Genomic DNA, 24,011 nt, shown 5'->3' on the forward strand with positions numbered 1-24,011 from the left:
GATAGTGTGACTTATTCCAGAACAAGGGTTCTTAACCTTTTTTGTGTGTCAGACTCCTTTGGCAACCTGGATGAAGCCTCTGGACCCCTGTCAAATAATGTTTTTAAATAATTGAAAGAAAGACTAAATTTCAGTTAGAAGTTAGTGAAAATTAAGATGTGATATTATTACCCATCAAATTCACAGACTCTATGTAATCTATCCATTGAACCCACTTAAGAATCCTTTTAGGGAGATAAAGCTTTGATCCAAAGAAACTGATCTAGAGTGTTGGAACTAATTTATAACATAAACTGTACAAAATATGAAAGCAATTTTAAATGTATAAACCTGGTATAAAATTTGAAATTCAGTTCTTTCAATGATGAATTGGTAAGGACAGCAAAAATATAAATGGATTAAACTACAGGTATTATATAACTTTTACTTTTTTTAGAACCTTGGCTGCAACCTATTTTCTTCTTATCTTTGAAAAGCAAACCGTACCCCGCTCCCCAAGAAAGGTAGTAAAGTACTTGGAAAGAGAAAAACATAATCCTGAAGGGAAGTTTTACCCATAAGACAAAAGGGGGAAGCAAATTTTACATTCACTCTCAGCATATTTTCTGACTTAGTGAATACTAACAGCTCAGTTTGCCTGTTCCTCATCATTGTCTGTTGCCTACTTTAAAAAAAAAAAGAAAGGGAAGGAGGGAGGGAGGGAAGGGAGGGAGGGAGGGAGGGAGGAAGGAAGGAAGGAAGGAAGGAAGGAAGGAAAAAAGAAAGAAAGAAAGAAAGAAAGAAAGAAAGAAAGAAAGAAAGAAAGAAAGAAAGAAAGAAAGAAAGAAAGAAAGAAAGAAAGAAAATTGATAATAAGGTCAAGGAAGAAATATTTTATAATTAACTTTTTTGTAATACTATATATATTTCTAAATATGTATATAGGTAGAATGGTAAAAACCAGTGAAGATGGAGAGTTCCTTTCCCCCATTTCTTCCAGTTGTCTTCATTGTAGAGCTATATTTCTACATGATCTTTTTGGTCCATAAATTTATTTAAACTATCAGGGCCATGTCTTATCATAGTAACAATGTCAAACAATTAATAAGCACTTATGTTGCTAAGCACCATGATAGGCCCTGGGGAGTAATAGTTTAGATAAAACTTGATCCGTTAAAAAATATTTTTCAAAATATGGAAAAATTCATATGTGATTTTAATTTTATAACTGGAAAGGACCTTACTCAAATTCTCCATTTGAAAGATGAAGAAACTGAGTTCCAACAGAGTTTTAAAGGGACTTGCCTAGAGTCACACAAGAAGTTAGTAGCAGAAGGGATATTCAAACTCAAATTTAGACTCTGAATCTATAAGCCTTTCCAATATACTATATTGATTTCATTTTTAAATAAAAAAATAAAGAAATTAAATGAGAAAAGGCATGTTTTCAAGAAATGTAAAGGAATTAGTGGAAGCCTGTATCTTTTTTTAAAATAATGAGAGTTGGTAAATAATGTTCATATAGAACATTAAAGGCAGTAAAGCTCGTTATTATAGGGAAACCAGAGTTTAAGAGAATGCAAAATCCAATTCCAAATTCCATTCTTCAGACACCTCTTTATTTCTTCTCCCCATTATTCCTAAAGTTGCAGGACTGAGCCCTTCACAGCATTCCATCTGTATCTGGTATCCCAGAACTTGGACTAGAGGCATTTAGAAAATGTTTTCTATTACAACTTGAAAAGTGTACACATTTTAAAAGTCCTTTAGCCCATAACACTACAGATATATATGTATATATCCTTGACCTTAAATGCCAGGGAAAATCAGTTATATTTTCTTTCTCAGCTGGCACTTCACATCACCTACCTGCTAGCTTAGTTTACATCAACATTAAGTTCATTCCTGCCACAACCAATTCTACCAATGTCAAGAAATTAAATTTGGAACAGACTCATCTTTCCTGCCAAAAACAGTCAGTCAAGGCTTGATTATCCAGGGCAAATCTTGCTTTCACCTCCAGGAAAAACTTTCTAAACCAAAACTTCATTGTTTTTCATGATCCCAGAGAAAATGTGAATCAAACAGAATGCTAACTTAGAGAAGACATCTCCCTTTACATCCAATGGAGGAAAGAAAATTAACATTTTAATTTTTTTATGGACAGTACTTTCTGATTAACATGAGCCTAGAGACCAAAGTTATCACCTTTCTCTGTTCAATCTACAGAGGGGAACTAAATTCTAACAAGACTTTTTTTGAAGATAATTAACTTTGAAAAAGTCCGTTAAAAATATAAGTAACACTATGTATAAACACATAATAACCTCACCAAAAAAAAATTAAAACATTTGCCCAATAAGTATACTCAAAAGAATTTAAAATTTTCTCATTTCTTTTCTCGCTAATAAGGATAAACAATGATTCTATTTCTGAAAATAATTTCTCAAGGAGGGGAGAAAAGGAATAGATGAGTCCAAGGTAAGGATGAAATGGTTGCTTTCTTTGATTTATTGATTTAAAAAGAACATTCATTAATTGCTCACTAGGGATAAGACCAGGTACTGAGAGATAAGGTAAGACACATGGCTACCTGCAGGGATATTATACTTCTAAAAGAGATAGATGAGATATAGGCATAAAAAACTAGTGTAAATCAATATTTTCTGAGTAATATTTGACTTTCGAGAAGAGAGATACAACAAGGCATAACATAACAGTTGGATGACTAAGAATGCATTAGGCAAAGTTAAGGTAGGAAGAAAGACATTTCATTTGAAGAGAATAAATCAGAACTGTAAAGTTAGACTGGAAGGTGTTGCTTTGGATGTTTTAGAAGTTAATTCCTAGACAGTCATTCCAACCATTGTTCAAAAAGTAAGGTATTGGAATCCAGAAGCAACTGGAATGATTTTATTATATACTATGAATTTAGTAAAGATTTATTTAGTCACTTTTATTGACCATCTACTATATTCAAGGCACTGAGGCTTTATCATATTGCTTGCCTTCTTGATGAGTGAAGGAGAGACTGAAGAAAAGGAAAGAATTTAAAACTCAAAATTAAAAAAATAAATGTAAAAATAAATAAAATAATTTTAAAATAACATACCCTATGTTTTCCAAACATTGTCATACATGAGTAAGAACTTATTCATTCACTCACTCATTTATTCATTCATTTAGCTAATTCTATAAGTAAATCAATCCTATGGCACCATGGTGGGCATATTGTGACATAAATGCAGTCCCTGCCTTCAAAGACTTTAACAATCTAGTGGAATATATTTTAATTAAAAAGAAAATTGATATCAAAGTCTTTTTTAATGACTCAGTCTGTCCAAGGAATAAAGCAATGCATGTGTGTTGAGAGAAATGATTATGAAATAACAAATTATTGAGAAGATCCAGGATTTTTCCTTTATTCTCATTCTCTGCTAGGTCAAGCCAGCAACTGAAGGACATTGCTGATAATAAGATTGAATTAGCTTTCCCTTCAATATTGCTCAAACCTCACCTAAGTGGGGAAGTCCATTGTCTGCTTGGACTGGGAGAAGGAGGTAATCCTTTGTCTAAATTACCCAAGGCTGGGAATGGTCTGGGAATAAAAATGATCAACGTCACATTCCCCAATCCTTCATTAGAATAGGGCTCTCATTATAATATTAATTCTTTTCATTAATTGTTTACCAATCAGAGTTGATTGCCACCCTCAGGAATACCCTCTCTTCCATAAGTATTGAGGTAGATCTATGAGTGGTCTTCGGCATTCAAGAATTCCACTGACCCTATTTATTAATTATTTGCTAGCATAATTAATAAAAATTATTACTTGCCCAGAAACTATGTCTCTCAAACTTTTTATATATCACAGTATTATGGATTTGTTTTCTTTAAAAAAACCAACTAAGAATAAATATATTATAGCAAAGTTGTTTAAAAAAAACAACCCTGATTTTGGAGTTGGAGATGATGGGGAATCTCCTATTTCAAAGTCCCTGTTTATAGGGAATGAGAGTTCAGTCTTGACAGAGATTGAAGTCCCTAAGGAAGCTATTATGGAACAACTTCAGAAACTCAAGTACAGTAAATAACCAGGAATGAATGACATTCATCCTGAGGTTCTGAAAGAAATAAAAATGTGAAAGAGTAGAGATTCTGACAAGGGTTTGCAATATATCCTTAAGACAGTGGCTGCTTTGAAAAGATCGGAAAGTCTTGGGTACCTGCCCATTAAAAAGCTGCCTAAGGAAGGTATAGGAAGTACAGATTGGTAAACCTTCACTCCCTCTCTGAGAAGCTGGCTATAAAGATCTAATACTCAATCAAATTTCAATTCTGTTCTTCTGTAATACCTTTCATTCAGTAAACTCAAAGGACTTTCTGAATGAAACAGAATTGCTTCAGTCTCCACTCTGAGAAAGGAATATGTGTTTATGTGTGTATAGACATGTATCATCTTTGCTTAATACAAAAAAGGCATTTTTTAAAGATATCAATCCTCTTTCCATACATGAATTATGGAATTAATATGAAAAACTGAATGATTGAATTTTTTTTTAATTTAGCATTCACTGTCTGCCAAGAATAGTGCTAATTACTTCGGCAAACAAAAGGAGAGACATTTCTGCCCTTAAGTTTATACTATAATAGAGTAAGAGAAAATAGATAACAGTGACCTGGGAAGGACACTTTGGTCAGGAAAGTTACCAGGATAAAGGATGGTGAGCACAGAGCATCAAGGTAGCTACTAAAGGTACTGAGAAGATGATCAGGGAAAGGGAGTGAAATAAAGCATTGGTAGGAACTAAATGTACAGGTGAGGCAGGAACCAGTTAGGAGAAAACAGAAGTTCTCATAATGAATGGACTAAAATCCTCACTATGCGCTTTCTGGTCCTTGAATCAATATGATCTAGGGAATATCTTTTAGGCATAATACTGACCTAGAGACAGGATTTAAAAGAGATTGCTATAGGTGAAATTCTGACTTTACATACCATGTTGCCTTCTTCAATTAAGATGTTATTCTATGAGTAAATAAAAGCTTTTAGATGTAAATCATAAGTCTTTGCTAAGCAATATCCAATGAGAACAATAGCAATGGGAAACTAAGAAAAGGAAATTGCTGCATTTTTTTTTACTATTTGCCCTATTATTCTGAGTAACTGTGACTCTCTTCTATCATTCACAAACATATATAGTCTCTTCTCCCATTTAAAGAGTGCATCCCTGGGAAGAACATTTAGAAAATAAATAATCTGACCTATGGTTATGCTTCAAACTAATTGAGTGCCTAACATATTGTTTCTTGATTACAGATCAGTAGAAAACATTAATACATGAAACTATTTGCACTTAGAACATAAGATTTTTAACATTAAGAATTGCTTCATTTTTTGCATCAGTATACCTAGAGTAAGGGTAGTACCAGTACATAGTAGGTGCTTAATAAAATGCTTGTTGATTTTTTCCCAATCTTACGATGAAAACCAGGGAACCTTGTCATAAACACTTCTTTTTGGTGATCAAGGTTAATTTAAAATCATTTACCCATTAGAACAGAAACTAAAAAGAAAAATTCATGAATATTGATTGTGAACTGGAGCTTGTAAGGAGCTTAATTTTCCTTTTTGTCCTTTCCTTTTTCCTAGTTTTGAGAATTGTTAAAGACAGAATCAAACCCATTAAGGAACCTTAGAGATCATTTAGCTTCTTTCCTTTTAGAGATTAGTAAATGAAGAGCAAGAAGAAAAAAACATTTATCTGAATTGACACTTTTCTAGTGTTGCTGGAAATATAGTCTTTAAAAATTATAAAGCTATGAAACCCTATCAAGAACATAAGGTCAATTTTAGAATCTCACATGGGTTGATAATATTTTTGCCCAAATCATATGCCAAAGTGTTGGTCAATTCACAGCAGCAGAACACTGAAAAAAAAATAACTTAGAATACATTTTTTTTTCTCGAAAAAGAAGACCATTGCTTTTGCAGTGCCATATAATCAGTAAAAGAATCAGAGTTGCAGGAGACATATAGTCTTATCCAGACCCAAAAGCACTCCCTGCTATAACTTATCTGAAAAGTCATGATCCAGTTTCTGCTTAAAGACCTCCAGTGGAGAAAAACCTGCTACTTCCTAACACAGCCCATTTCACATATAAACAGCTCTAATTATCAGATTTTTTTTTACTGAAATCAAACCTAAATTTGTCACTTTTAACCATTTAAAATATTTAAAAATTAATTTTATTTTATATTTATGATATAATACAAGTATTTCCATAGCATAGTAAGATAAAAAGATAATTGAAATTATAATGTATTATATATAACTTGTTACTTTTTAGATATATAATAAAATTATCACATAACTTTATTTTTTCCCTCTTTCCTTCCCTCCTCCCACCCTGCAGTAGAGGTGGTTACCATTAGACACAAATAGATAACGTCTTCTATCAAAGGTCCTTTGTACTTAATTTGGGTATTTATATCAGAAAAAACAATGTTTTTAAAACAATGTTACTCTTACTGTATACAACATTCTGTTGGCTTTGCCTGTTTCATTCTTCATTATTTCACGGAAGTCTATTCATGCTTTTTTTCTCAGTCAATAAACTCATCATTTCTTATAGCACAGTTTTCTTCCATCACCATCATATAGCACTTGTTCAGCCATTCCTCAATAGGCATACCTGTAATTTCTTGGTTTTTTGCCATTCCCAAGAGAGTTGCTTTAAATATTTTAGAATATAAAAGTTATTTTCCTCTTTCCCTAATTGTTTTTGAAAATAGACCTAAGTAATATTGCTGAGTCAAAGGCTTTAGGCATTTTAGTAACTCATTGGGCATAATTTCAGATTGCTTTCCAAAAAAGTTTGGATTAGTTTCATAGTTGCATCAGCAGTGAATTACTGTTCTTATTTTTAACCATTGGTTTTTGTCACTTGAAGCCCAAAGGAGGAAGCTAACTGACTTAGTGGATAGAGCCCACTGGGCCTGGAGGCAAGAAGATTTGAATTCAAACCTGGGCTTGGACAGTTAGGAGCTATATAACCCTAGTTAAACTCATGGTTGTTTTCTGGACTCGTCATTACACCTCCTGTCTCTATGCCTTCACCCAAGAAATCTTTCTTCTCTGGAATCTAATATCTTCACACTTCCATCTTTTCCTTCTAACTTCTTTCATGAGTCAGCTCAGGTACATCCTTTTTCATGAATTCTTCTCTGATGCCTCACCCCCTCTTATTTGTTAGTACAATACTCTCCTTCTTCCATGTTACCTTAATTATCTTTATATATATTTTACTTGTATATATTTTACACACACACACACACATATGTGTATATATATGTATATATATATATATATATATATACATACACACACATTCATTTCTCAGAATCCCAAGAAGTTAAGAATTATTTTGCTTTAACTTTATAATCAAAGTGTCTGTCATGGTTCCTGGCTTTAAAAGTACAGGGCTATAAAAGTTAATTGACATTCAAAAATCTGAAATTTAAGTTTTACAATGATCTGAATAAATAATGAGGTTTATTTTTATTCTTAATTCATGTTCCTTAGTTTTAATGACAAATTAGAAGTTTAGAAAGACCATAGTTCTTAATGTCTATTTCTCTTTAAAATATGTTTAAGTGCTGTTAACATTAGTAGCACACATAATAGGATTTTTTTTTCTATTCTTGTTTCAGATGATCATTCTCGAGTAAGGCTGCAGACACTAGAAGGAGATACAAACTCGGACTACATTAATGGAAATTATATTGATGTATGTATGACAAAAGTAATGAGCAAAGATAACTGTTCTGTCTGATATATATTAGATAGGCCAGGTAGTAAACCTAAGTATAAAACTGCAAGAAACACGGAAGTCAGGGATATAGGTTCATTATGCCTTCTGTATTTGTTTTATTTACATATCTCTCTTAAGTAAATTCAACCTTGCTCCTCAATGGCATAGAGAGTAGAAAGAAAGTTTGGATGTCAACTAATAAAATGAAAAACTGTGATTGAAATTTGTGGTCTTTCAAATCATCACATCTTAACTCTTACAGCTCATAAACAGGCTGTTTGGTGCAGAAATTAGCCATAGGGCATAGCCTAAAAACCTAACACAAATTAAATAAAGGACTAAGAGACTTTACAGAATAAGAAGGATTTTACTGTGACCCTCAAAATTTGCTAAATTTGGGCTTCTGAAAGCAACTAGGAACACCCAACAGACAAGTTAGTCTTTATTCCAAAGAAGAAAATGAAAAGACTTTAAAAATCACCAACAAGCATTTATTAAATACTATTTATGTGCCAGGCCCTGCATCAGGTGCTGGGAAAATAGAAATAACAATGAAAGATAAAATGAAGATAAAAGTATTAAAAACAAGAAATTTAAAATAAAACATTCAAAATGAATATAAGATAATTTTATCGAGACACTAGAAACTTAGGGGAAGCAAGAAAAGCCTTCATTTAGGAAGGAGCATTTGAGGATTCTAAGGGGCTGAGATACCAGAATAAGAAGGATTTGGCCTTACAAAGGCAAGAATATGAGAATGAAGAAAAACAAGAATGCTCATTTGGCCTTCAATTTGTAGAGTTTGTTGAGGTTGTCCAATAAGTCTGGGAAAGTAGTTGGTGTCAAATCAAGAACGATTTTCAGTATCTACCAGAATTTGGATCCTACAAGTTATAGAGAATTATCAGTTTGTAAAAGAATATGACATGGTCTGACCTCTGCTTTAGGATTATTATTTTGAGTTCATTTCTACTCTCTTGTATATCTTGATTCCATGGGAGAAGGGAGAAAGTACTTCAAGGAGAAAAATCAAGAAAAAAAAAGTTATAAAAAGGGTAAAATGGAAACTCCACCTATATTAGAGTTAAGAAAGTATAAGACTGTGATAAAAATAAAGAAGAGGACCATATAACATTTGAAGATGTAAAATGGATAAGATAACTAGCTGGACTATATCTAAAAGTTGTAAGGGATGTTTGTCTAGAAGTAGTAATAATCTCCAGTGCCAAAGAATATTGGATCAATAGGTATTATTAATTGATAGGTCATCCAAAAGGATCAAAGGAAGAAGTGAAGAGTAGTAGAAAATCGGGACCCTTTATTCAGTGGTTCTGAGAAAACTATTTATTTGACTTGATATAAACAAAAGAGACACACATCTCAGATCTAATACATCAAGTGTTCCACGTGGGGAAAAATGATAGCAACAAAAAGAACTCAAAAAAAGCATTACCAAAGATTCTGATATCCTTGGTACTCCATTTTGGGAGCATATTCAGAAGATAGTAACCCTGAGGATAAGAGGAGTGAATAATATACAAAAGAAAATTAAATGGACGGGATTGAAACCTGGAGTTTAAAACACTTAAAAGGGTCAGAAGAACTATATTCAAGAATTTGAAAGATATTAGATTTATGTTTGGCAGAAGGGTGACTACAGGGGAAGTTGCAGAGAATCAAGTGTAGACTTGATGTAAAATAAAACTTTCTAATCATTAGAGCCACTTAGAAGTGGGATAGGTAGGTTCTCCTTCTTTGAAGGTGTTCAAGATTGGGTGAACCATTTGTTGCAGATGTTATAAAAGGAAGTTAGTCAGATTTCAATTTTACTAGATTTACTTTCACATCATTTCCACTTCTTAGGTTCTAGGCATTTATAAATTTTGGCTGAATCAAATTGAAGTAAATTGACATTGTCTTACAAATCTAAATATTTGTCAACAAAAATATAATCATTGCTTTGTCCATATGAGTCTACTTTCTTGGAGAATTTTTCAGTAGTGCTATATGTTGTCCTCCCTGATGTGGACCAAGAAAATATTATTTTCATTTTTTGTCAACAACTTGGCATAACTCCACATTTTTAAAAAGTCTGTTTGCATATTAATGTGACAAAACTCTGTAATTCCTAATACAGTGATTTGCAATCTCTTGTCATCGTGGCACTTTAAAGTTGCCTTCAAAGTAGTGTGCAGCTGTTAACTAGGACTTCTAATGCAAGCTAGACATTTCATTAAATATGTAAGCTGTTTAATTATTGAAGACTGCTTCCTTGTTCATTCTGCATCATGTTAACTTAATGTTTTACATTAGAATAAATTCTTTAACAGACAGTATGTTTCTGCTAAAAGAATGAATGAAATCAAAAGTCAACTGGAAATCATGGGGCAGTCAGTATTACCTTTACAACCAGAATTTGCAGAAAAACAAACCTTAGCATCCTTACCATTCATGAAAAATAAACAGTATCTATTGGACTAAAGGCAGGTATTTGTGATTTTGATTTAGAAAACCTGAATTCCAGCCCTTCCACTTATTCCCTTTTTGCCTCAGGCAAGTAATTCAGTTCTCTACCATAGATTCTGGAAGCCTTAATTTCCTCCTTAGTAAAATGAGGATAGAAGTAGTTGTAAAGAAAATTCTTTGTAGACTGAAAAGTTATATGAGCTATTATTATGTACAGTATATATTGTGTATTATATTGTTGCTATGCATGGCTGTCATCATTTATAATTTCCTAGAGATTTTCACATAAAGGCTTTATTCTTAAAATTGTCACCGTCAAATAAGGGATTTTATTTCCTTTGTTTCCTTGTCAGTTATTTTGTACTGAGAATTCTTATTTAGGTATTTGGGTTACACTGTGTAGCTATTCAGGTCCCCTGCTATCTCTGAAATTCTGTGATTTTATAGATCAAGATCATTATTTAAGTATTACTTGTAAATGACTCAAAAAATTTTAAATTTTTCTCATATTAGTTTTTCCAGAACAGTGCTTCTAGTAAATGTTTCTGGAATTTCAGGAATGATTATTTGGAAAACAAGTCATGCTCCAAATATCAAATTAAACCCAAATCCAGATGTACTGTGATAACCCAGAATTCAGACAACAAAACAAATTTGGCATTTGAGATTAGAAAATATTTACTGGACTTGGCAAAGATTGCACCCCCTTAAAGTACACTTCATTCATTTCAATAAATCCGTAATGAGCATCTATTTAAAAAAAAATTATCCCTGACCTCAGAGCCTTTCTTCCTCTTAAGATAAGACAATACAGTTAAACAGAATTTCAAGTGATTGTGATAAATGCTACATGAGTGATACAAACTAAGTGCTTTGGGTTTTAGTAAGATCCTGAGATGATTTGTAGCTAGTGTAATAGGAGAAGGCATTATGGAAGAAGTAATATTTGAGCAGATCCAGGAAGGATGGGTAAGGTTTCAAGGAGATGAAAGGAAGGTATTCAGGATAGAAAGAATGATGTTAGAGAGGCCACAAAAACCAGTAAAGTTCAAGTTACATTGAGAGAACAATAATAACTCAAGTTCCTATAGAGAAGTAATATGATATAAAACTAAAAAAAAAATCAGTTTGAGCCACTCTATGAAGGTCCTGAAATGTTGATTGTTAAGAAATTTGGACTTTATTTAGTAAACATTAAAGTTTTTTTTAACAAGGGGATGAGTTTCTATGATCTATAGGAGCAAGCACTACTTAGAATTTTGCCCAATTTCATTTTGCAGTTTACATAGCACATTGATCTATCTGTATGAAAGAAAACGTGGTGGATTTTAATGTAAAAAAAAACCACAAACAAGCATACAAAGTAATTTTTGATAATCGATATTCTATCAAAAATTCCCCAATATAATTCATTATATTTGAATTTTTCCATTGTGATATATAAAAACCCACTAAGTAGATTTCTGGTAAAATAGACAAGTAAATGTCCATTACATTTGTCAATTTTTGTCAGTTCCAAATTTTGTCAATTCTAAACACTAACAAATTAATTAAATAAAAGAACAACAGACGCGGCGGGGGGAGAAATCCTCACAGGAAAAAAACCACAAGAAAACCAAGAATAAAATTAAAAGAAAGAATGGGGTAAATCTGACAATGTAACACCTCATCTGCCCTAAACTGACTCTGACATACTGGGCCCTAGAAAAGATGATGGAACTAGGTGGTACAGTGGATAGAGAGCTGGACTGGAGACACAGTTCAAATCCAGCCTCAAGACACAGTAGCTGTGTAACCCTGGAAAATACATTTAACTTCTCCCTGCCTAAGTTTTCTAATCCAAAAGTTTGTGTATTAAATAGTACATAACTCCAAGGTTGTTTAAGTAATCCCTACTTGAGAGTCTCCGGGGAAAACCAACTGACCAATCAGACCTTTTATATGCACACTTAGTTCAGGTTCAACCTCTCCTCTGTCATCAGCTCCTCCAAAGCCATTAGAAGACTTTTCATCCTGAGTCATTATGGTCCAAACTGGCTACTGAAATTCAACACTAGATTGACAGCAGGCATAGAATATCTCGGCAGAATTCAAGGACTGAAACCCAGAAGGAAAATCTGTGTGCATGCTTCAAGATCTGAGTCCTTATTGCTTAGTCCCCATCATTACAACAGAATGAGCAGCACTATACCAGTTACTGAATTCCTATTGTGAGAACTTATAGAGTGGTTTGCAAAGTAATAAGGAATAATAAAGTAAATAAGGAATTTTTGGGAATCTGTATGAATCAAATTTGAAATGAACACAAAACAACAACCATGAGGATCCTTGTCAAAGATACTATTATGGGATGGGGCGGGGGGGGAGAGGGAGAGACATTTAATAAAATAATAGACTTTCTGGGAAATAGAATGGTCTAGACCAAATAAAAATTTTAAAGTAGAAAAACAGGTAGGAGGGGGGCAGAGAGGTTGCTCAGTGGCTAGAGCACTAGCCCTGGAGTCAGGAGTACCTGAGTTCAAATCCAGCCTCAGACACTTAATAATAACCTAGCTGTGTGGGGCCTTGGGCAAACCACTTAACCCCATTGCCTTGCAAGGAAAAAAAACCTAAAAAAAAATTAGGCATCACAGGAGCAGGTAGATGGGGCAGAGGATAGAGTACTGTCCCTGGAGTCAGGAGGAGCTAAGTTCATATCTGGCTTCAAATACTAGATGTATGACCTTGGGCAAGTCACTTAACCCTATTGCCCCACAAAAAACAAAAAACAACAACAAAAAAGAAATTGGGCATCACAAGTAGAGATCAAATCAATTAAATAGATAGGATGATGAGGATGATTAAGTAATCCCTATCTGAAACCTTATCTGAATAAGGTGGAGGAAGTTTTATAAAAATTATACCAGCAAAAATAGAATCCAAGGAAGTGTATGCATATGTTGAGAGGATAGAGGAGATACAGTTAAGGAATTAGAGGAAACTGGGAATAGAAAAGTCAAGGAATAAAATTCAACTATAATCAAGACAAAATTTAAGAGTCTTTCTGCTTCTTTTGAAAGAATTGACTAGATAGGACTTAATGAAAGCAAAAATAAAATTAACAATCGTATCCTTGAATCATAATGGTTTGAATCCACTCCTAAAACGTGAGTGTGTTACAAAAAGATCAGAAAATAGAATCCAACAATATACTGTCTACAAGAAACATATCTAATTAATAATTAATAAATTAATAAATAGTTAATAAATTCAGTGATTAGAATAAAGTCTACTAGGAATCTAAAATGCTTTAAATAGAATCTACAAAGTAGAAGTTCTAGCAATAATCTTGTGTGATATAGTAATATACATAGATTCATCCAGAAAGCAAGAAATTATATTATTGTTAAAATCAATACAGGATATGACTAATATCATTAGATTTGACAAATGGAATAGAAACTAAGTTCTTAAAGGCAAACAAAGCCTAGGCCACCTGGTTCAAAATTATTGATGACTTTGATGAGTTTTTCCAATAAAACTATTACAAATCTACAAAAAAAAGATAAATAGGGAGGAAATTAAAGAAAATTAGATTTAATAAATCTATGGAGACCACTAATAAGAATCTTGGAAAATATATTTTTTCTTATGTTCTTATGGGACTTAAAAGAGATTATGTACCATGGCCTTTTGTACTAGTTAAGGCAGAAAAGGAGAAACCTTATTCATTTCCTTATCATCAGATCATAACACAATAAAAAATTTAATCAATAAAGAAAACAGGAACAAAAGTTTCATATATAAATTAAGGCAAAAAATCCTAAATAATGAGAGAATAAATCATAGAAATAATCAAATATTAAGTTAAATAAAATAATAGTAAGAGAACCAAAATTTATGAAATGCATTTAAAATAGTCCTTAGAGAAAAATGTATGTCTCTTGAACACTTATTAATAATGAGAAAAAGATAAGACTAATGACTTGAGCATGCAATTAAAAAGCTAGAAAAACAAGCAATTAATAATCCTCCAAAACACACAAGTGACTTTGAAAATTAAATGGGACATAAACAGAATCAAAACAAAAACAATTTAAAAAGAAGTAAAAAGTTTTTAAATGCTAATAAAATTATTTGAAAAATTAGCTGTTAGTTTTTCTAAGAAGAAAAACAGACTATAAAATCAAAAATAAGAAGAATCCATAACCACTAGAGAAGAAATAAAAAATACAATCAATTAGACAAGCAAGGCTGTTAATGACCTGAATTCATGTCCTAGCCTCTGACTCAAATATTTATTGTATAATTTATAAATATATATGTTTATATATATATATATATATATATATATCTTCTTTGTTCTCTCTCTCCTACTAAATAGCTTCACATACAAAAACCCCAGAATGTAAACTTCCTAGAACATGTAAGAATGTCTAGAAATGGTTTGATTTACTATATTTGTATCACTATCCTATCACAGTGCCTGTAATATAATAGTTGCTTAAAGAATACGCATTGATTCATTAATTAATTGCCTAACAGAGTATTCAAGGAAGACTAGTACCTCTGGGGTGAGAATTGCTGAGGCCTTTTCAGGGTTGCTTTCTACCTTTGATTTCCAGCTGAGTCACCTAACTCTCATCAGTGACTACAAGAAACTGTACCATTAACAGCCATTCCCAGGAAACCATTTCCACTGATAGGCTAAACCAGGTTGAGTAACTGAGAGGGTCTTCAACTCTTCAATGAGTTAGGGAAGTGTTTACCCCAAGCATGTGAAGACTTCCCCTGGTGTAATGGGTGGATGAAAACAATTTGTTCTGATGGCCATGAAGGCAGCTGAAGCAGGTACTATGGAGTACTTCAGAGCTTGGTTAGATATCAAAGATGCCAAGCCATCTAGAGCCATCACCAGTTGACTTGACTCTGTCTTGCCACTGGATTGTGATGACTCTGGAAGACAGAATGAGTCTGAAACCTTCAAGCAATTCTACCTCACTTAAATCCAGATTATGGATGAATCAAAAGACATTACTCATACTATTTTACTATTTTCATCAATCACAATCAGACACATTGCAACTTGCTTCTAACATCATTTTGATACTTTTCAAGAATGAAAGACGAGCAAACTTAAGTCATTTATCCTCTCAAGCCCTAAGCAACTTTCTAAAATCAGCTGATGATGATTTACCCATCAATTGATGAAGGTGGTTCCCTCTATCAGACAGTTTTCCATACCCATGAAATTAAAGATCCAAACTCTAAAAAAAAAAAAAAAAAAAAAAAAAGAACAGTTGGGTTAAGGAAGATAGGAAAAAAGAGGAAGTGAGATGAATGTAGCAATAAAAAAGAGAAAAGAAGACAGGAGAGCAAGGGAGAGGGGAAAGGAAACAAAACTAAAAAAAATCAAATCAATAAATTTCTAGAAAAAATAGACAATATTGAAATTAACCAGAAAAAAATTGAATTAAAATATGCTTATTGAATGAAATTTGGGCATTTTCACTCTATTATGAACTGTTATTAAGCTATAAGGTTAAGAGCCATTTCCAATTAGATTTAATAGTAAAAAGAGATCATTGCACATAAATATTTCTTTTACTGTTTCCTTTCATTTTTATCATTAGAATTTCTGTAAGTGTGTCAAATAATAGTGGCAAGAGGGGGCATTGTTGCTTTACTTCTCTATTTATTGGGAAAACAAATCTTTCTTTTTCAAAAAATGTTAGTATTTAAATTTAGGCATATAATTTTGTTATGCCAAAAAGTATCTGCACTAAAACTAATTGAGAGTATGAACAACTTCAAAAAATTAGCAGTATACAGAAAAGTCCCCCAAACATTAGAATTTCTATATTTTTATTAGCAAAAATAGGAAAAAATGATAGAAAATTCCCATTCAAACCAAAGATAGAAATCATTAAATATTTAGGAATCAACCTAGCTATATATACAAAACAGTCTTTATAAAAATCAAGGAAGTCAAATAATTTGAGGAACATTCACCCTTCATGGTCACCCCTTATGGTTGAATCATACCAATATAATAAAAATTAAGAAATTATCTACTAAGGGTCAGACTTAGTCCAATACCAATCAAGTGACTGATAGCTTAATTACTATAATTAGACAAAATAATAGCATCATTTGGAAAAACTAAAAGCCTAGAATTCCTAGAAAAATGGTGTAAGAAAGGAGTGGGATTGAATAATGAATAACAGTTGCAAATCAAAGCACTATTTAAAGCTACATTCATCCAAATTTTTGATTCTGTTTAAAAAATGTTTAAAGTAGGTCAATGGAAAAGAATAGATAAGTATCAGAAATAATCAAACTCAGTAGCCATGCTTTAGTAAATCCAAGAACATAAACCATTTGGAGAATTCCCTATTTGACAGGAACTGCTAGAAAAATTTAAAAGCAGTTTGGTGGAAAATAGATTTATATCAGGAACTCATATCATAGACTACAATAAGTTCTAAATTGACATGTGTCCCCCCAAAACAGGCAGAAGTATTAAAAAAAAAGCTGAGTAGAAAGAAACAACTGTTCCTAAATATAGGGTCCATAACCAAACCATGGTTAAAAGGGATCATGAAATAGAAAATATGCTATTTTATTTTATTTTTTCTAATTATGTATAAAGACAGTTTTTAACATCCACTTTTGTAACATTTTGAGTTCATATTTTTATGCCTCCCTCCCTTCCCATCCCTCTCCCCATGACAGAAAGTAATCTAATAAAGGTTATATGTGTACACTCATGTTTAATATATTTCCAGAAAATATGCAATTCTAACTCTATAAAATTTTAAAAGCTTTTTGCAAAAAAAAAGAAAAAATCAATGTGACAAGAATAAGAAGGAAAATTGTCCATGGTGCTAGGGAAAAGGGAGAAGGGCCTTTGTGTCAGACTTCATTGCTTATGTCTGTTCAGTCACTTCCTAATTTTTAGCTTGTTTTTGTCTTACCAATGTTTTACTTATTACAGATAGAACCACTGTGGATATTTTTGGTACACAGAAGTCTTTTCTTGTCAATTTATCTCCCTGGGATAGGAAGTATTGCTGGATCAATGAACAAAAACAATTTTCTAACTCTTTTACTTAACTTCAAATTGTTTTCCATGGGGCAGAATTGTAGGAAATTATGCAGAACCCCCCCCCAATATATCTATACAATGAATGTAGCTAAATAAATGAAGACAATTTTAAACTAATAGAACTCAAGTTAAAAATTACAGGCAACACTGGTAATCATGTATGAAGAACTTAAAGCATTCACATTAGAGAGTATATGAGGAGATATACTTACCAGCAGTGTGATCCTGGACATATCACTTAACCTCTCTTGGCCTCAATTTTCTCAGTTATGAAATGGGTATTATAATATTAAATAACTACTTCTCAAAGTTGTTCTGGATCAAAGGAGATGGTATTTATGACACTCCTAGCACAATGCTAAATAAATATTTATCTTCCTTAAGCTAGGGCAAAAAAAAAAAAATTTGCTCAGCAATCAACCTAAGGAATTAGGTAAATGCATAGCTGAAAGTCCACTTGTTTAGAGAATTAAAATGAGACTCCAAATCTTTATTACACGATTTATACTTTCCTACTAATCTGAAGGTAGAGGGAAAAAATTGAAAGCATTAGAGTGTAAGATAAAAGTTGTAAGTTTCTGTGACCCAATCTTGTCCTTACACAGTTCTATCCTCCTAAGCAATTAATTCTCTGGTGACTTCCACATGCTTTCTTTGCCAAAGATAGGGTAACAGGTATAGGTGCTGCCCTTTTAAATTCTTTGTGTTCACATTTTAGTTGGTGTCACAAGAAAGACTGGTAGTATTAACATTGATATTAACTATCTACACTGATTGAACATGTGAGTTAAAACCATGGCCAATAACTGCTCAACCAAATACAATCCTGTTATACATTGCCAACCTATTTCTACTCTAATGAATGTTGTATTATTTCAGAGACTCCATAAATTGTTGATGTTTATTGCTCATCTATCACTTCATAATTGGCATATGATTGAGCTATTCATAACTCCCTTGAAATCATCATGACTCTGAAATTTGATGTCATTCCTTTGTTAAATGAAAGACAATGTGTTAGATATGTTTAATCTCAACATTGAATATATTAACTCCTGATACTTATATGAAAATTCATTTCAGTGAATTTAACAAATGACTTAGGTAGCACACATGGGTTTTAAGTTTGTCAAATAAGCCTTTCTTTATTTTTTCTAATTTTTTAGGGTTATCACCGACCCAATCACTATATTGCCACACAAGGTAAGTCAATTAGTCTTGACATCTTTTTCCAGTTGTTTAATTTCTTTAAGGTAATGATAAACTTATTATAAAATTGTTTCTTACATTATACTCATTCATTTTCCTGTTGTAAATAGCTTGAATTAGAAAATTTAGCTAATTTGATATTTGAAGATCCTTAAAAGAGAGATTTTTATGTGTACTTCTGTATATACTTTCTACTAAATCTTACTGCCGTCTCATCTATAATTTATATTCTTGGAGAATTTCCTGAAGCTCATTTTCACATCACTATTAAATGTCACAGACAGAATTTGAACCAAGACTTTTCAGATTCCAAGTTCAACACTCTTTTCTATTATGCCATTTTGGCTCTCTTTAGTACATTAAAACTTATGCTTTAGGTTTTTCATTTTTTGTGAAAGCTTGTGGTTCACTTGCTACTGATTTTTATATTTTTATTTTTTAATATTTTGTTCATTTGTTTTTTCAACAACATGCAACAATTTTTGTCACCAATCATTTTTTGCAAGGTTTTGAGTTTTTACATTTTTCCCTCCCTCCTTTCCCTGACAGAAAGCAATCCAATATAAACTCTACTTGCATAATTATGCTAAATATAGATTCATACTAATCTTATTGTGAAAGAACAATCAAATCCAAACAGAAGGAAATAAACGTTAGTGAGAAAAAATACATACTTTAGACAACTTTTAAAAATTGAAGATAGTAAGCTTTGGTCTGCAATCAAACTCCACAGTTCCCTCTCTGGATATATGGATGGTATTTTCACAAGTCTTCTAGAATTATCTTTGATTATTGTACTGCTGAAATGAACCTGACCATCATGTTGATCATCACCCAGTATTGTTAGTGTGTATAATGTTCTGGTTCTGCTCATTTCACTCAGCATCAATTTACATAAATCCTTCCAGGCTTTTCTGAAGTCCCATTCCTCATGATTTTTTATAAAAACAATAGTGTTCTATCACATTCATAATCCACAATTTGTTCAGTCATTCCACAATTGATAGGTATCCCCTCAATTTCCAATTCTGTGCTACCACAAAAAGTTTCTATGAATATTTTTGTAAATGTGTGTCTTCTATCCTTTTGGTGATCTCTTAGGGATACTATTGGCTTTCATTAATAATTATTAGCTACTAATAATTGCTATCATAAGAAAGCTAGGTATTTCCTTGGGAAAGAAAAGATTGTTCTAAATACCCCTAGCAGTAGACTCTGGAGAACATAACAGCCAACACAGAAAATTAATCTGGGAACTCAAGAAATTTTTTTTTCCCCTGGTAAAAAGCTCATTCCAAATTACTTTTGTCCATCTTTAAAAAAAACTTTATGTAATATAAATTCACATGGTTCTAACAAGATAGTGTTACAAATTGAAAGAGTATTCTGAAATTACAGGATCTGGATTCAAATCCTCTGATGCTTAGTGCCTGTGTAACCCTGAGTAAGCCACTTAACTGACTTTATTCTTAGTTTTCACATTTGTGAAAGGAGAGAGTTGGAATAGTATTTGAGATTCCTTCCAGCTCTAGATTTAAGACCCTTTGATTCTGAACCATCTAATTTTTTTCCTTCATATTCATGATGTCAGAAGAAAACAAAGTAAGCCCCCAGAAGACTGGGTGAATCCTCAGTGATTTATGGAAAGATATGGGAAAAAAATCATTCAAAATGTGCAACCATGGATGTGTTGCTGTAAGGCTCATGGTCTTAGAGCATTATTAGAGGGGACATTCATCCCATATCTATTTGAGTATTTATTATAATATCATGAAACTATAATGATTGATTCCTCACTGCTAGGTGGCGATGTCCTTTTGATAATACCACTTATTCTAGACTTTCTCTAATCAAGTCTCTAACTCTACTTCTTTCCTGACGATTTCCCCAGATAATCTTGATTCCTACTTTAGTATATTTAGTGTATTAAGGTCAACCAATGTGTATTACCTTCCTCCAAACTTCTATCTTCACTCATTCTCTATAATTTAAATATCAAATTGTCATTCTTGTCAAAACTTAAGCCTCTACCATTCCTCATAGTCTTTTATCCCTACATCAGTCACTCCCTTTTTCTCTTTTATCTCTTTTTTTTTCAACTGCATATTTTTCCTAAGTCAACAATAAGATCTCCCCAATGGGGAGGAGAGAGAAATGAACCCATATTCAAATCTTCCTTTTACCTTGTAAACCCTTTCAACCCATGTCTTATATGTTTTAGACAGTATATTCTCTTAAGGACTCAGATCAGTGTGTTGACCAACAGATGCCAGAGAACTGGTATTGATATAAACCACCCACCTTCTGTCAGCAAAGTGATAGACTCAAAGGGTAGAAAGAGACATATTTTTAGACAATGACCAACCAGTGTAACTAATGTGTTTTGCCTAATTATCCATATTTATTATAAGCATTTTATTTTCTTTTTCCAATGGGAGAAAGAAAGTGGGAGGGAGAGAAAGTGAATACTTAATTTTTAAAAAATGAAGCAAGACATTTGAGAGGGGAAGAAGGTAGTTTGTTGTCTCTTTTTCTGTAGATAACAATAGCACCACCCTCACCCAATCATAGCAAAAAACTGATAAATTCATGCTTGTAAAGTTATTTATAATCCTTAAAACCTACATGAGGGGTGGCTAGGTGTTGTAATGGATAAAGCACTGGCCCTGGAGTCAGGAGTACCTGGGTTCAAATCTGGTCTCGGACACTTAATAATTACCTAGCTGTGTGGCCTTGCAAAAACCTAAAAAAAAAAACCTACATGAAATGCAAAATATAGTTTAATACTCATATAATATAATACAATATAATACATTAACACAATAGTGTGATACATTAGTATTATATGCTAATGTAGTATAACTACTGTTATTAATACCTACTCATTCTCAGGTCCAGTAGGCTTCCTTCCATCCATATCACGCCAAGGACATTTTCTTAACAAATACAGTGATCTTCTTAATAGTACTTATTCTCCTTGATTTCTGTGTAACATTTGACACTGTTGACTTCAGTACTATCTTCCCTTGTTTTCTGCAAAATTGAAATGCCATAGTTGTCCTCTTATCCCTCCCTCTAAATATTCCTGCTCTCTCCTACATTTCTCCTTATTCTAATCCCACTCTTTAAATAACAGGCATGGCCTGTTATTTATCATTTTATTTGGCCTGTTATTTATCATTTATCATTCTATCCTCATGGAAAAATTCATCTGCTATCCCTCTGGACATTCCCATCCACTTCCATAGTTTCACTTATTTCTCTAATGAAAATTATATCAATTCTATATCAATATATACTATCTCTCTATAGAGCTCTAGTGCCATATTTCCAAATGCTTTTTTAGATATGTTTGCCTGGATGCTCAGCTGGCACTTCTTACTCAATATCCCTAAAAATGAATTCATCTTTTCCCCCAAAGTTCCTCCAAACTTTTCTATTTATATTGATGGTATCACCCTATTACTAATTTACCAGGTTTAAAACAGCAGAATCATCTTTAACTGTGTCCTAGGCCTAGAGTCAGAAAGACTCATCTTCTTGACTTTAAATCTGGCCTCAAACATTTACTAGCTGGACAAGTAGCTTAGCCCAATTTGACTCATTTTCATCATTTGTAAAATGATCTAGAGAAATGGCAAACTATTTTAGTATCTTTGCCAAGAAAAACCCAAATGTGGTCATGAAGAGTGAGACATGATCGAAACAAATGAATAACAATTCTATAATATTATAGGTTAATTTTAGAACTAGAAGAGACTTTGATGATGTTTGTCCTTGGTTCTCTTAGAAGACCATGACATCAGGGAAGTGATACTATGATGTGCATATGAATTGAATTTGAGAAAGAGGGTGCTAAGTCACCAACCTCACTTTTTCCACCAGAGCCTAACCCTAGATGCAAAGCAATCAAGGTTAAATGACTTGCCCAAGGCTACATAGCTAGTAATTGTCAAGTGTCTGAGGTCAGATTTGAACACAGGTTCTCCTGACTCCAGGGTTGGTACTCTATCCATTGTATCACCTAACTACCCATGCCCTGGAGGAACTTTAGAAAGGATATCATCCTACTCTCCCATTTTCCTTATAAGGAAACAAACCCTAAGAAGTAAAACTGATTCACATTGGTAGAACTAGAATTTGATCCCTCTGTCTCTGAATTCAATTTCCTTTTCATTGTTATAACAATAGTTGACATTTATGTTATACTTGAAAGTTTTGATCCTTATATAATTCTCATAAGGTAGATATGTAGACATAATTTACAAATGAGGAAACTGAAATTCTGAAAGGTTGATATTTGTCCAGAGTCACACAATTCATGGAGAGGAGGAGGAGAAAATCAAATTCAAGTCTTTAATGTCCACCAATTCAGCACCCTTTGCCCTTACCATCCACACCACCAATATCCGATTAGTTTGCCACTCCTGTCAATTAAATCTCAACAGTATCTCTTTCATCTGTTTTTCCTTTCTGTTCTTACTTCATACAACCTACTAAAGATCCTCATTTCCTCCTCTAGTCTGAGAGGTCTTGTGAAGGTCAAATGAGAAAATAGTTGTAAAGTACTTCACAAACAAAATACTATATAAATGGCAGATACTATTATCAGCAGCAGCAGCAGCAGCATCCTCATCATTCTAATAAACCTCTATTCAAGTGATGACTTTATTCCCTACTCTTTCTTTCTTGGTACTCCTGCTTAACTCAAAAAAATGTTTTTTGAGGTGATCTGGTAAAAGTTTAACAACCAGCACTGGGAGGTAGAGGAGAAGGAAGAAGGGAGGAAATGCATGTACAATGATACTTTTAAGTTTAATATGCACTATTAATACTTTCTTCATTCTAGACAATTAAAAGATCAATAAATCAAGCTTTGATTTGGATTTAACAATTCTTTCTGATTGTAGTCATTCCTCCCTGAAAACTATCCTTTCTCATCACTAACTATATAAACTTCCTATTATGACATCAATCCCATCATTCAGTTGCTGAATAACTTCACAGAGGTTCCTCAGTACCTACAGATCAAATATAAACTCTTTATGCTGCTTATGCAAAGTCCTCTAAAATCTTATGTAATTTTCATTTTATATTATATATTCCTGAACAATTGGACTACTTTCTTTTATGCATTCTCAAATATTCATTTCCTACTTCTAAGTGTTTGCCTATGCCATCCTCTATGTTTGAATCTTTTTCTAACACCCCTTGCTGCCAATGAAATCATCCCTGTCTCCTTGAAAGACATAACTCAGTTGTCATCCTCCTCTTGAAACCATCTCTGACCCCCTCAAATTTCCCACAAAACTTTAACTAGATTTACCTATTTCAGGAAATCCCCTTGAATTATGGTTGTTGACCTATATTTTCCCCTCTGTGGGATTATTAGATTTTTCAGTTTTTTGTTTTTAATTAACCAATGTTAATTTTTTTCTCCCTCTCATTCCCCCAA

The 24,011-nt window shown here is 32.7% G+C and overlaps 1 protein-coding gene across 1 annotated transcript in view; it reads left to right on the top strand.

Moving 5' to 3' along the window:
* The window catches only part of PTPRM (protein tyrosine phosphatase receptor type M), a 1,090,562-nt gene that overhangs the window by 959,927 nt on the left and 106,624 nt on the right, over nucleotides 1-24,011 (top strand). The window contains exons 20-21 of the mRNA XM_074202077.1: nucleotides 7,694-7,770; nucleotides 18,514-18,550. Of these exons, the coding sequence (XP_074058178.1) occupies nucleotides 7,694-7,770; nucleotides 18,514-18,550 (114 nt within the window). The remainder of the gene's footprint in view (nucleotides 1-7,693; nucleotides 7,771-18,513; nucleotides 18,551-24,011) is intronic.

This window comes from Macrotis lagotis, chromosome X (assembly GCF_037893015.1).
Source record: "Macrotis lagotis isolate mMagLag1 chromosome X, bilby.v1.9.chrom.fasta, whole genome shotgun sequence".
Classification (NCBI taxonomy): domain Eukaryota; kingdom Metazoa; phylum Chordata; class Mammalia; order Peramelemorphia; family Peramelidae; genus Macrotis; species Macrotis lagotis.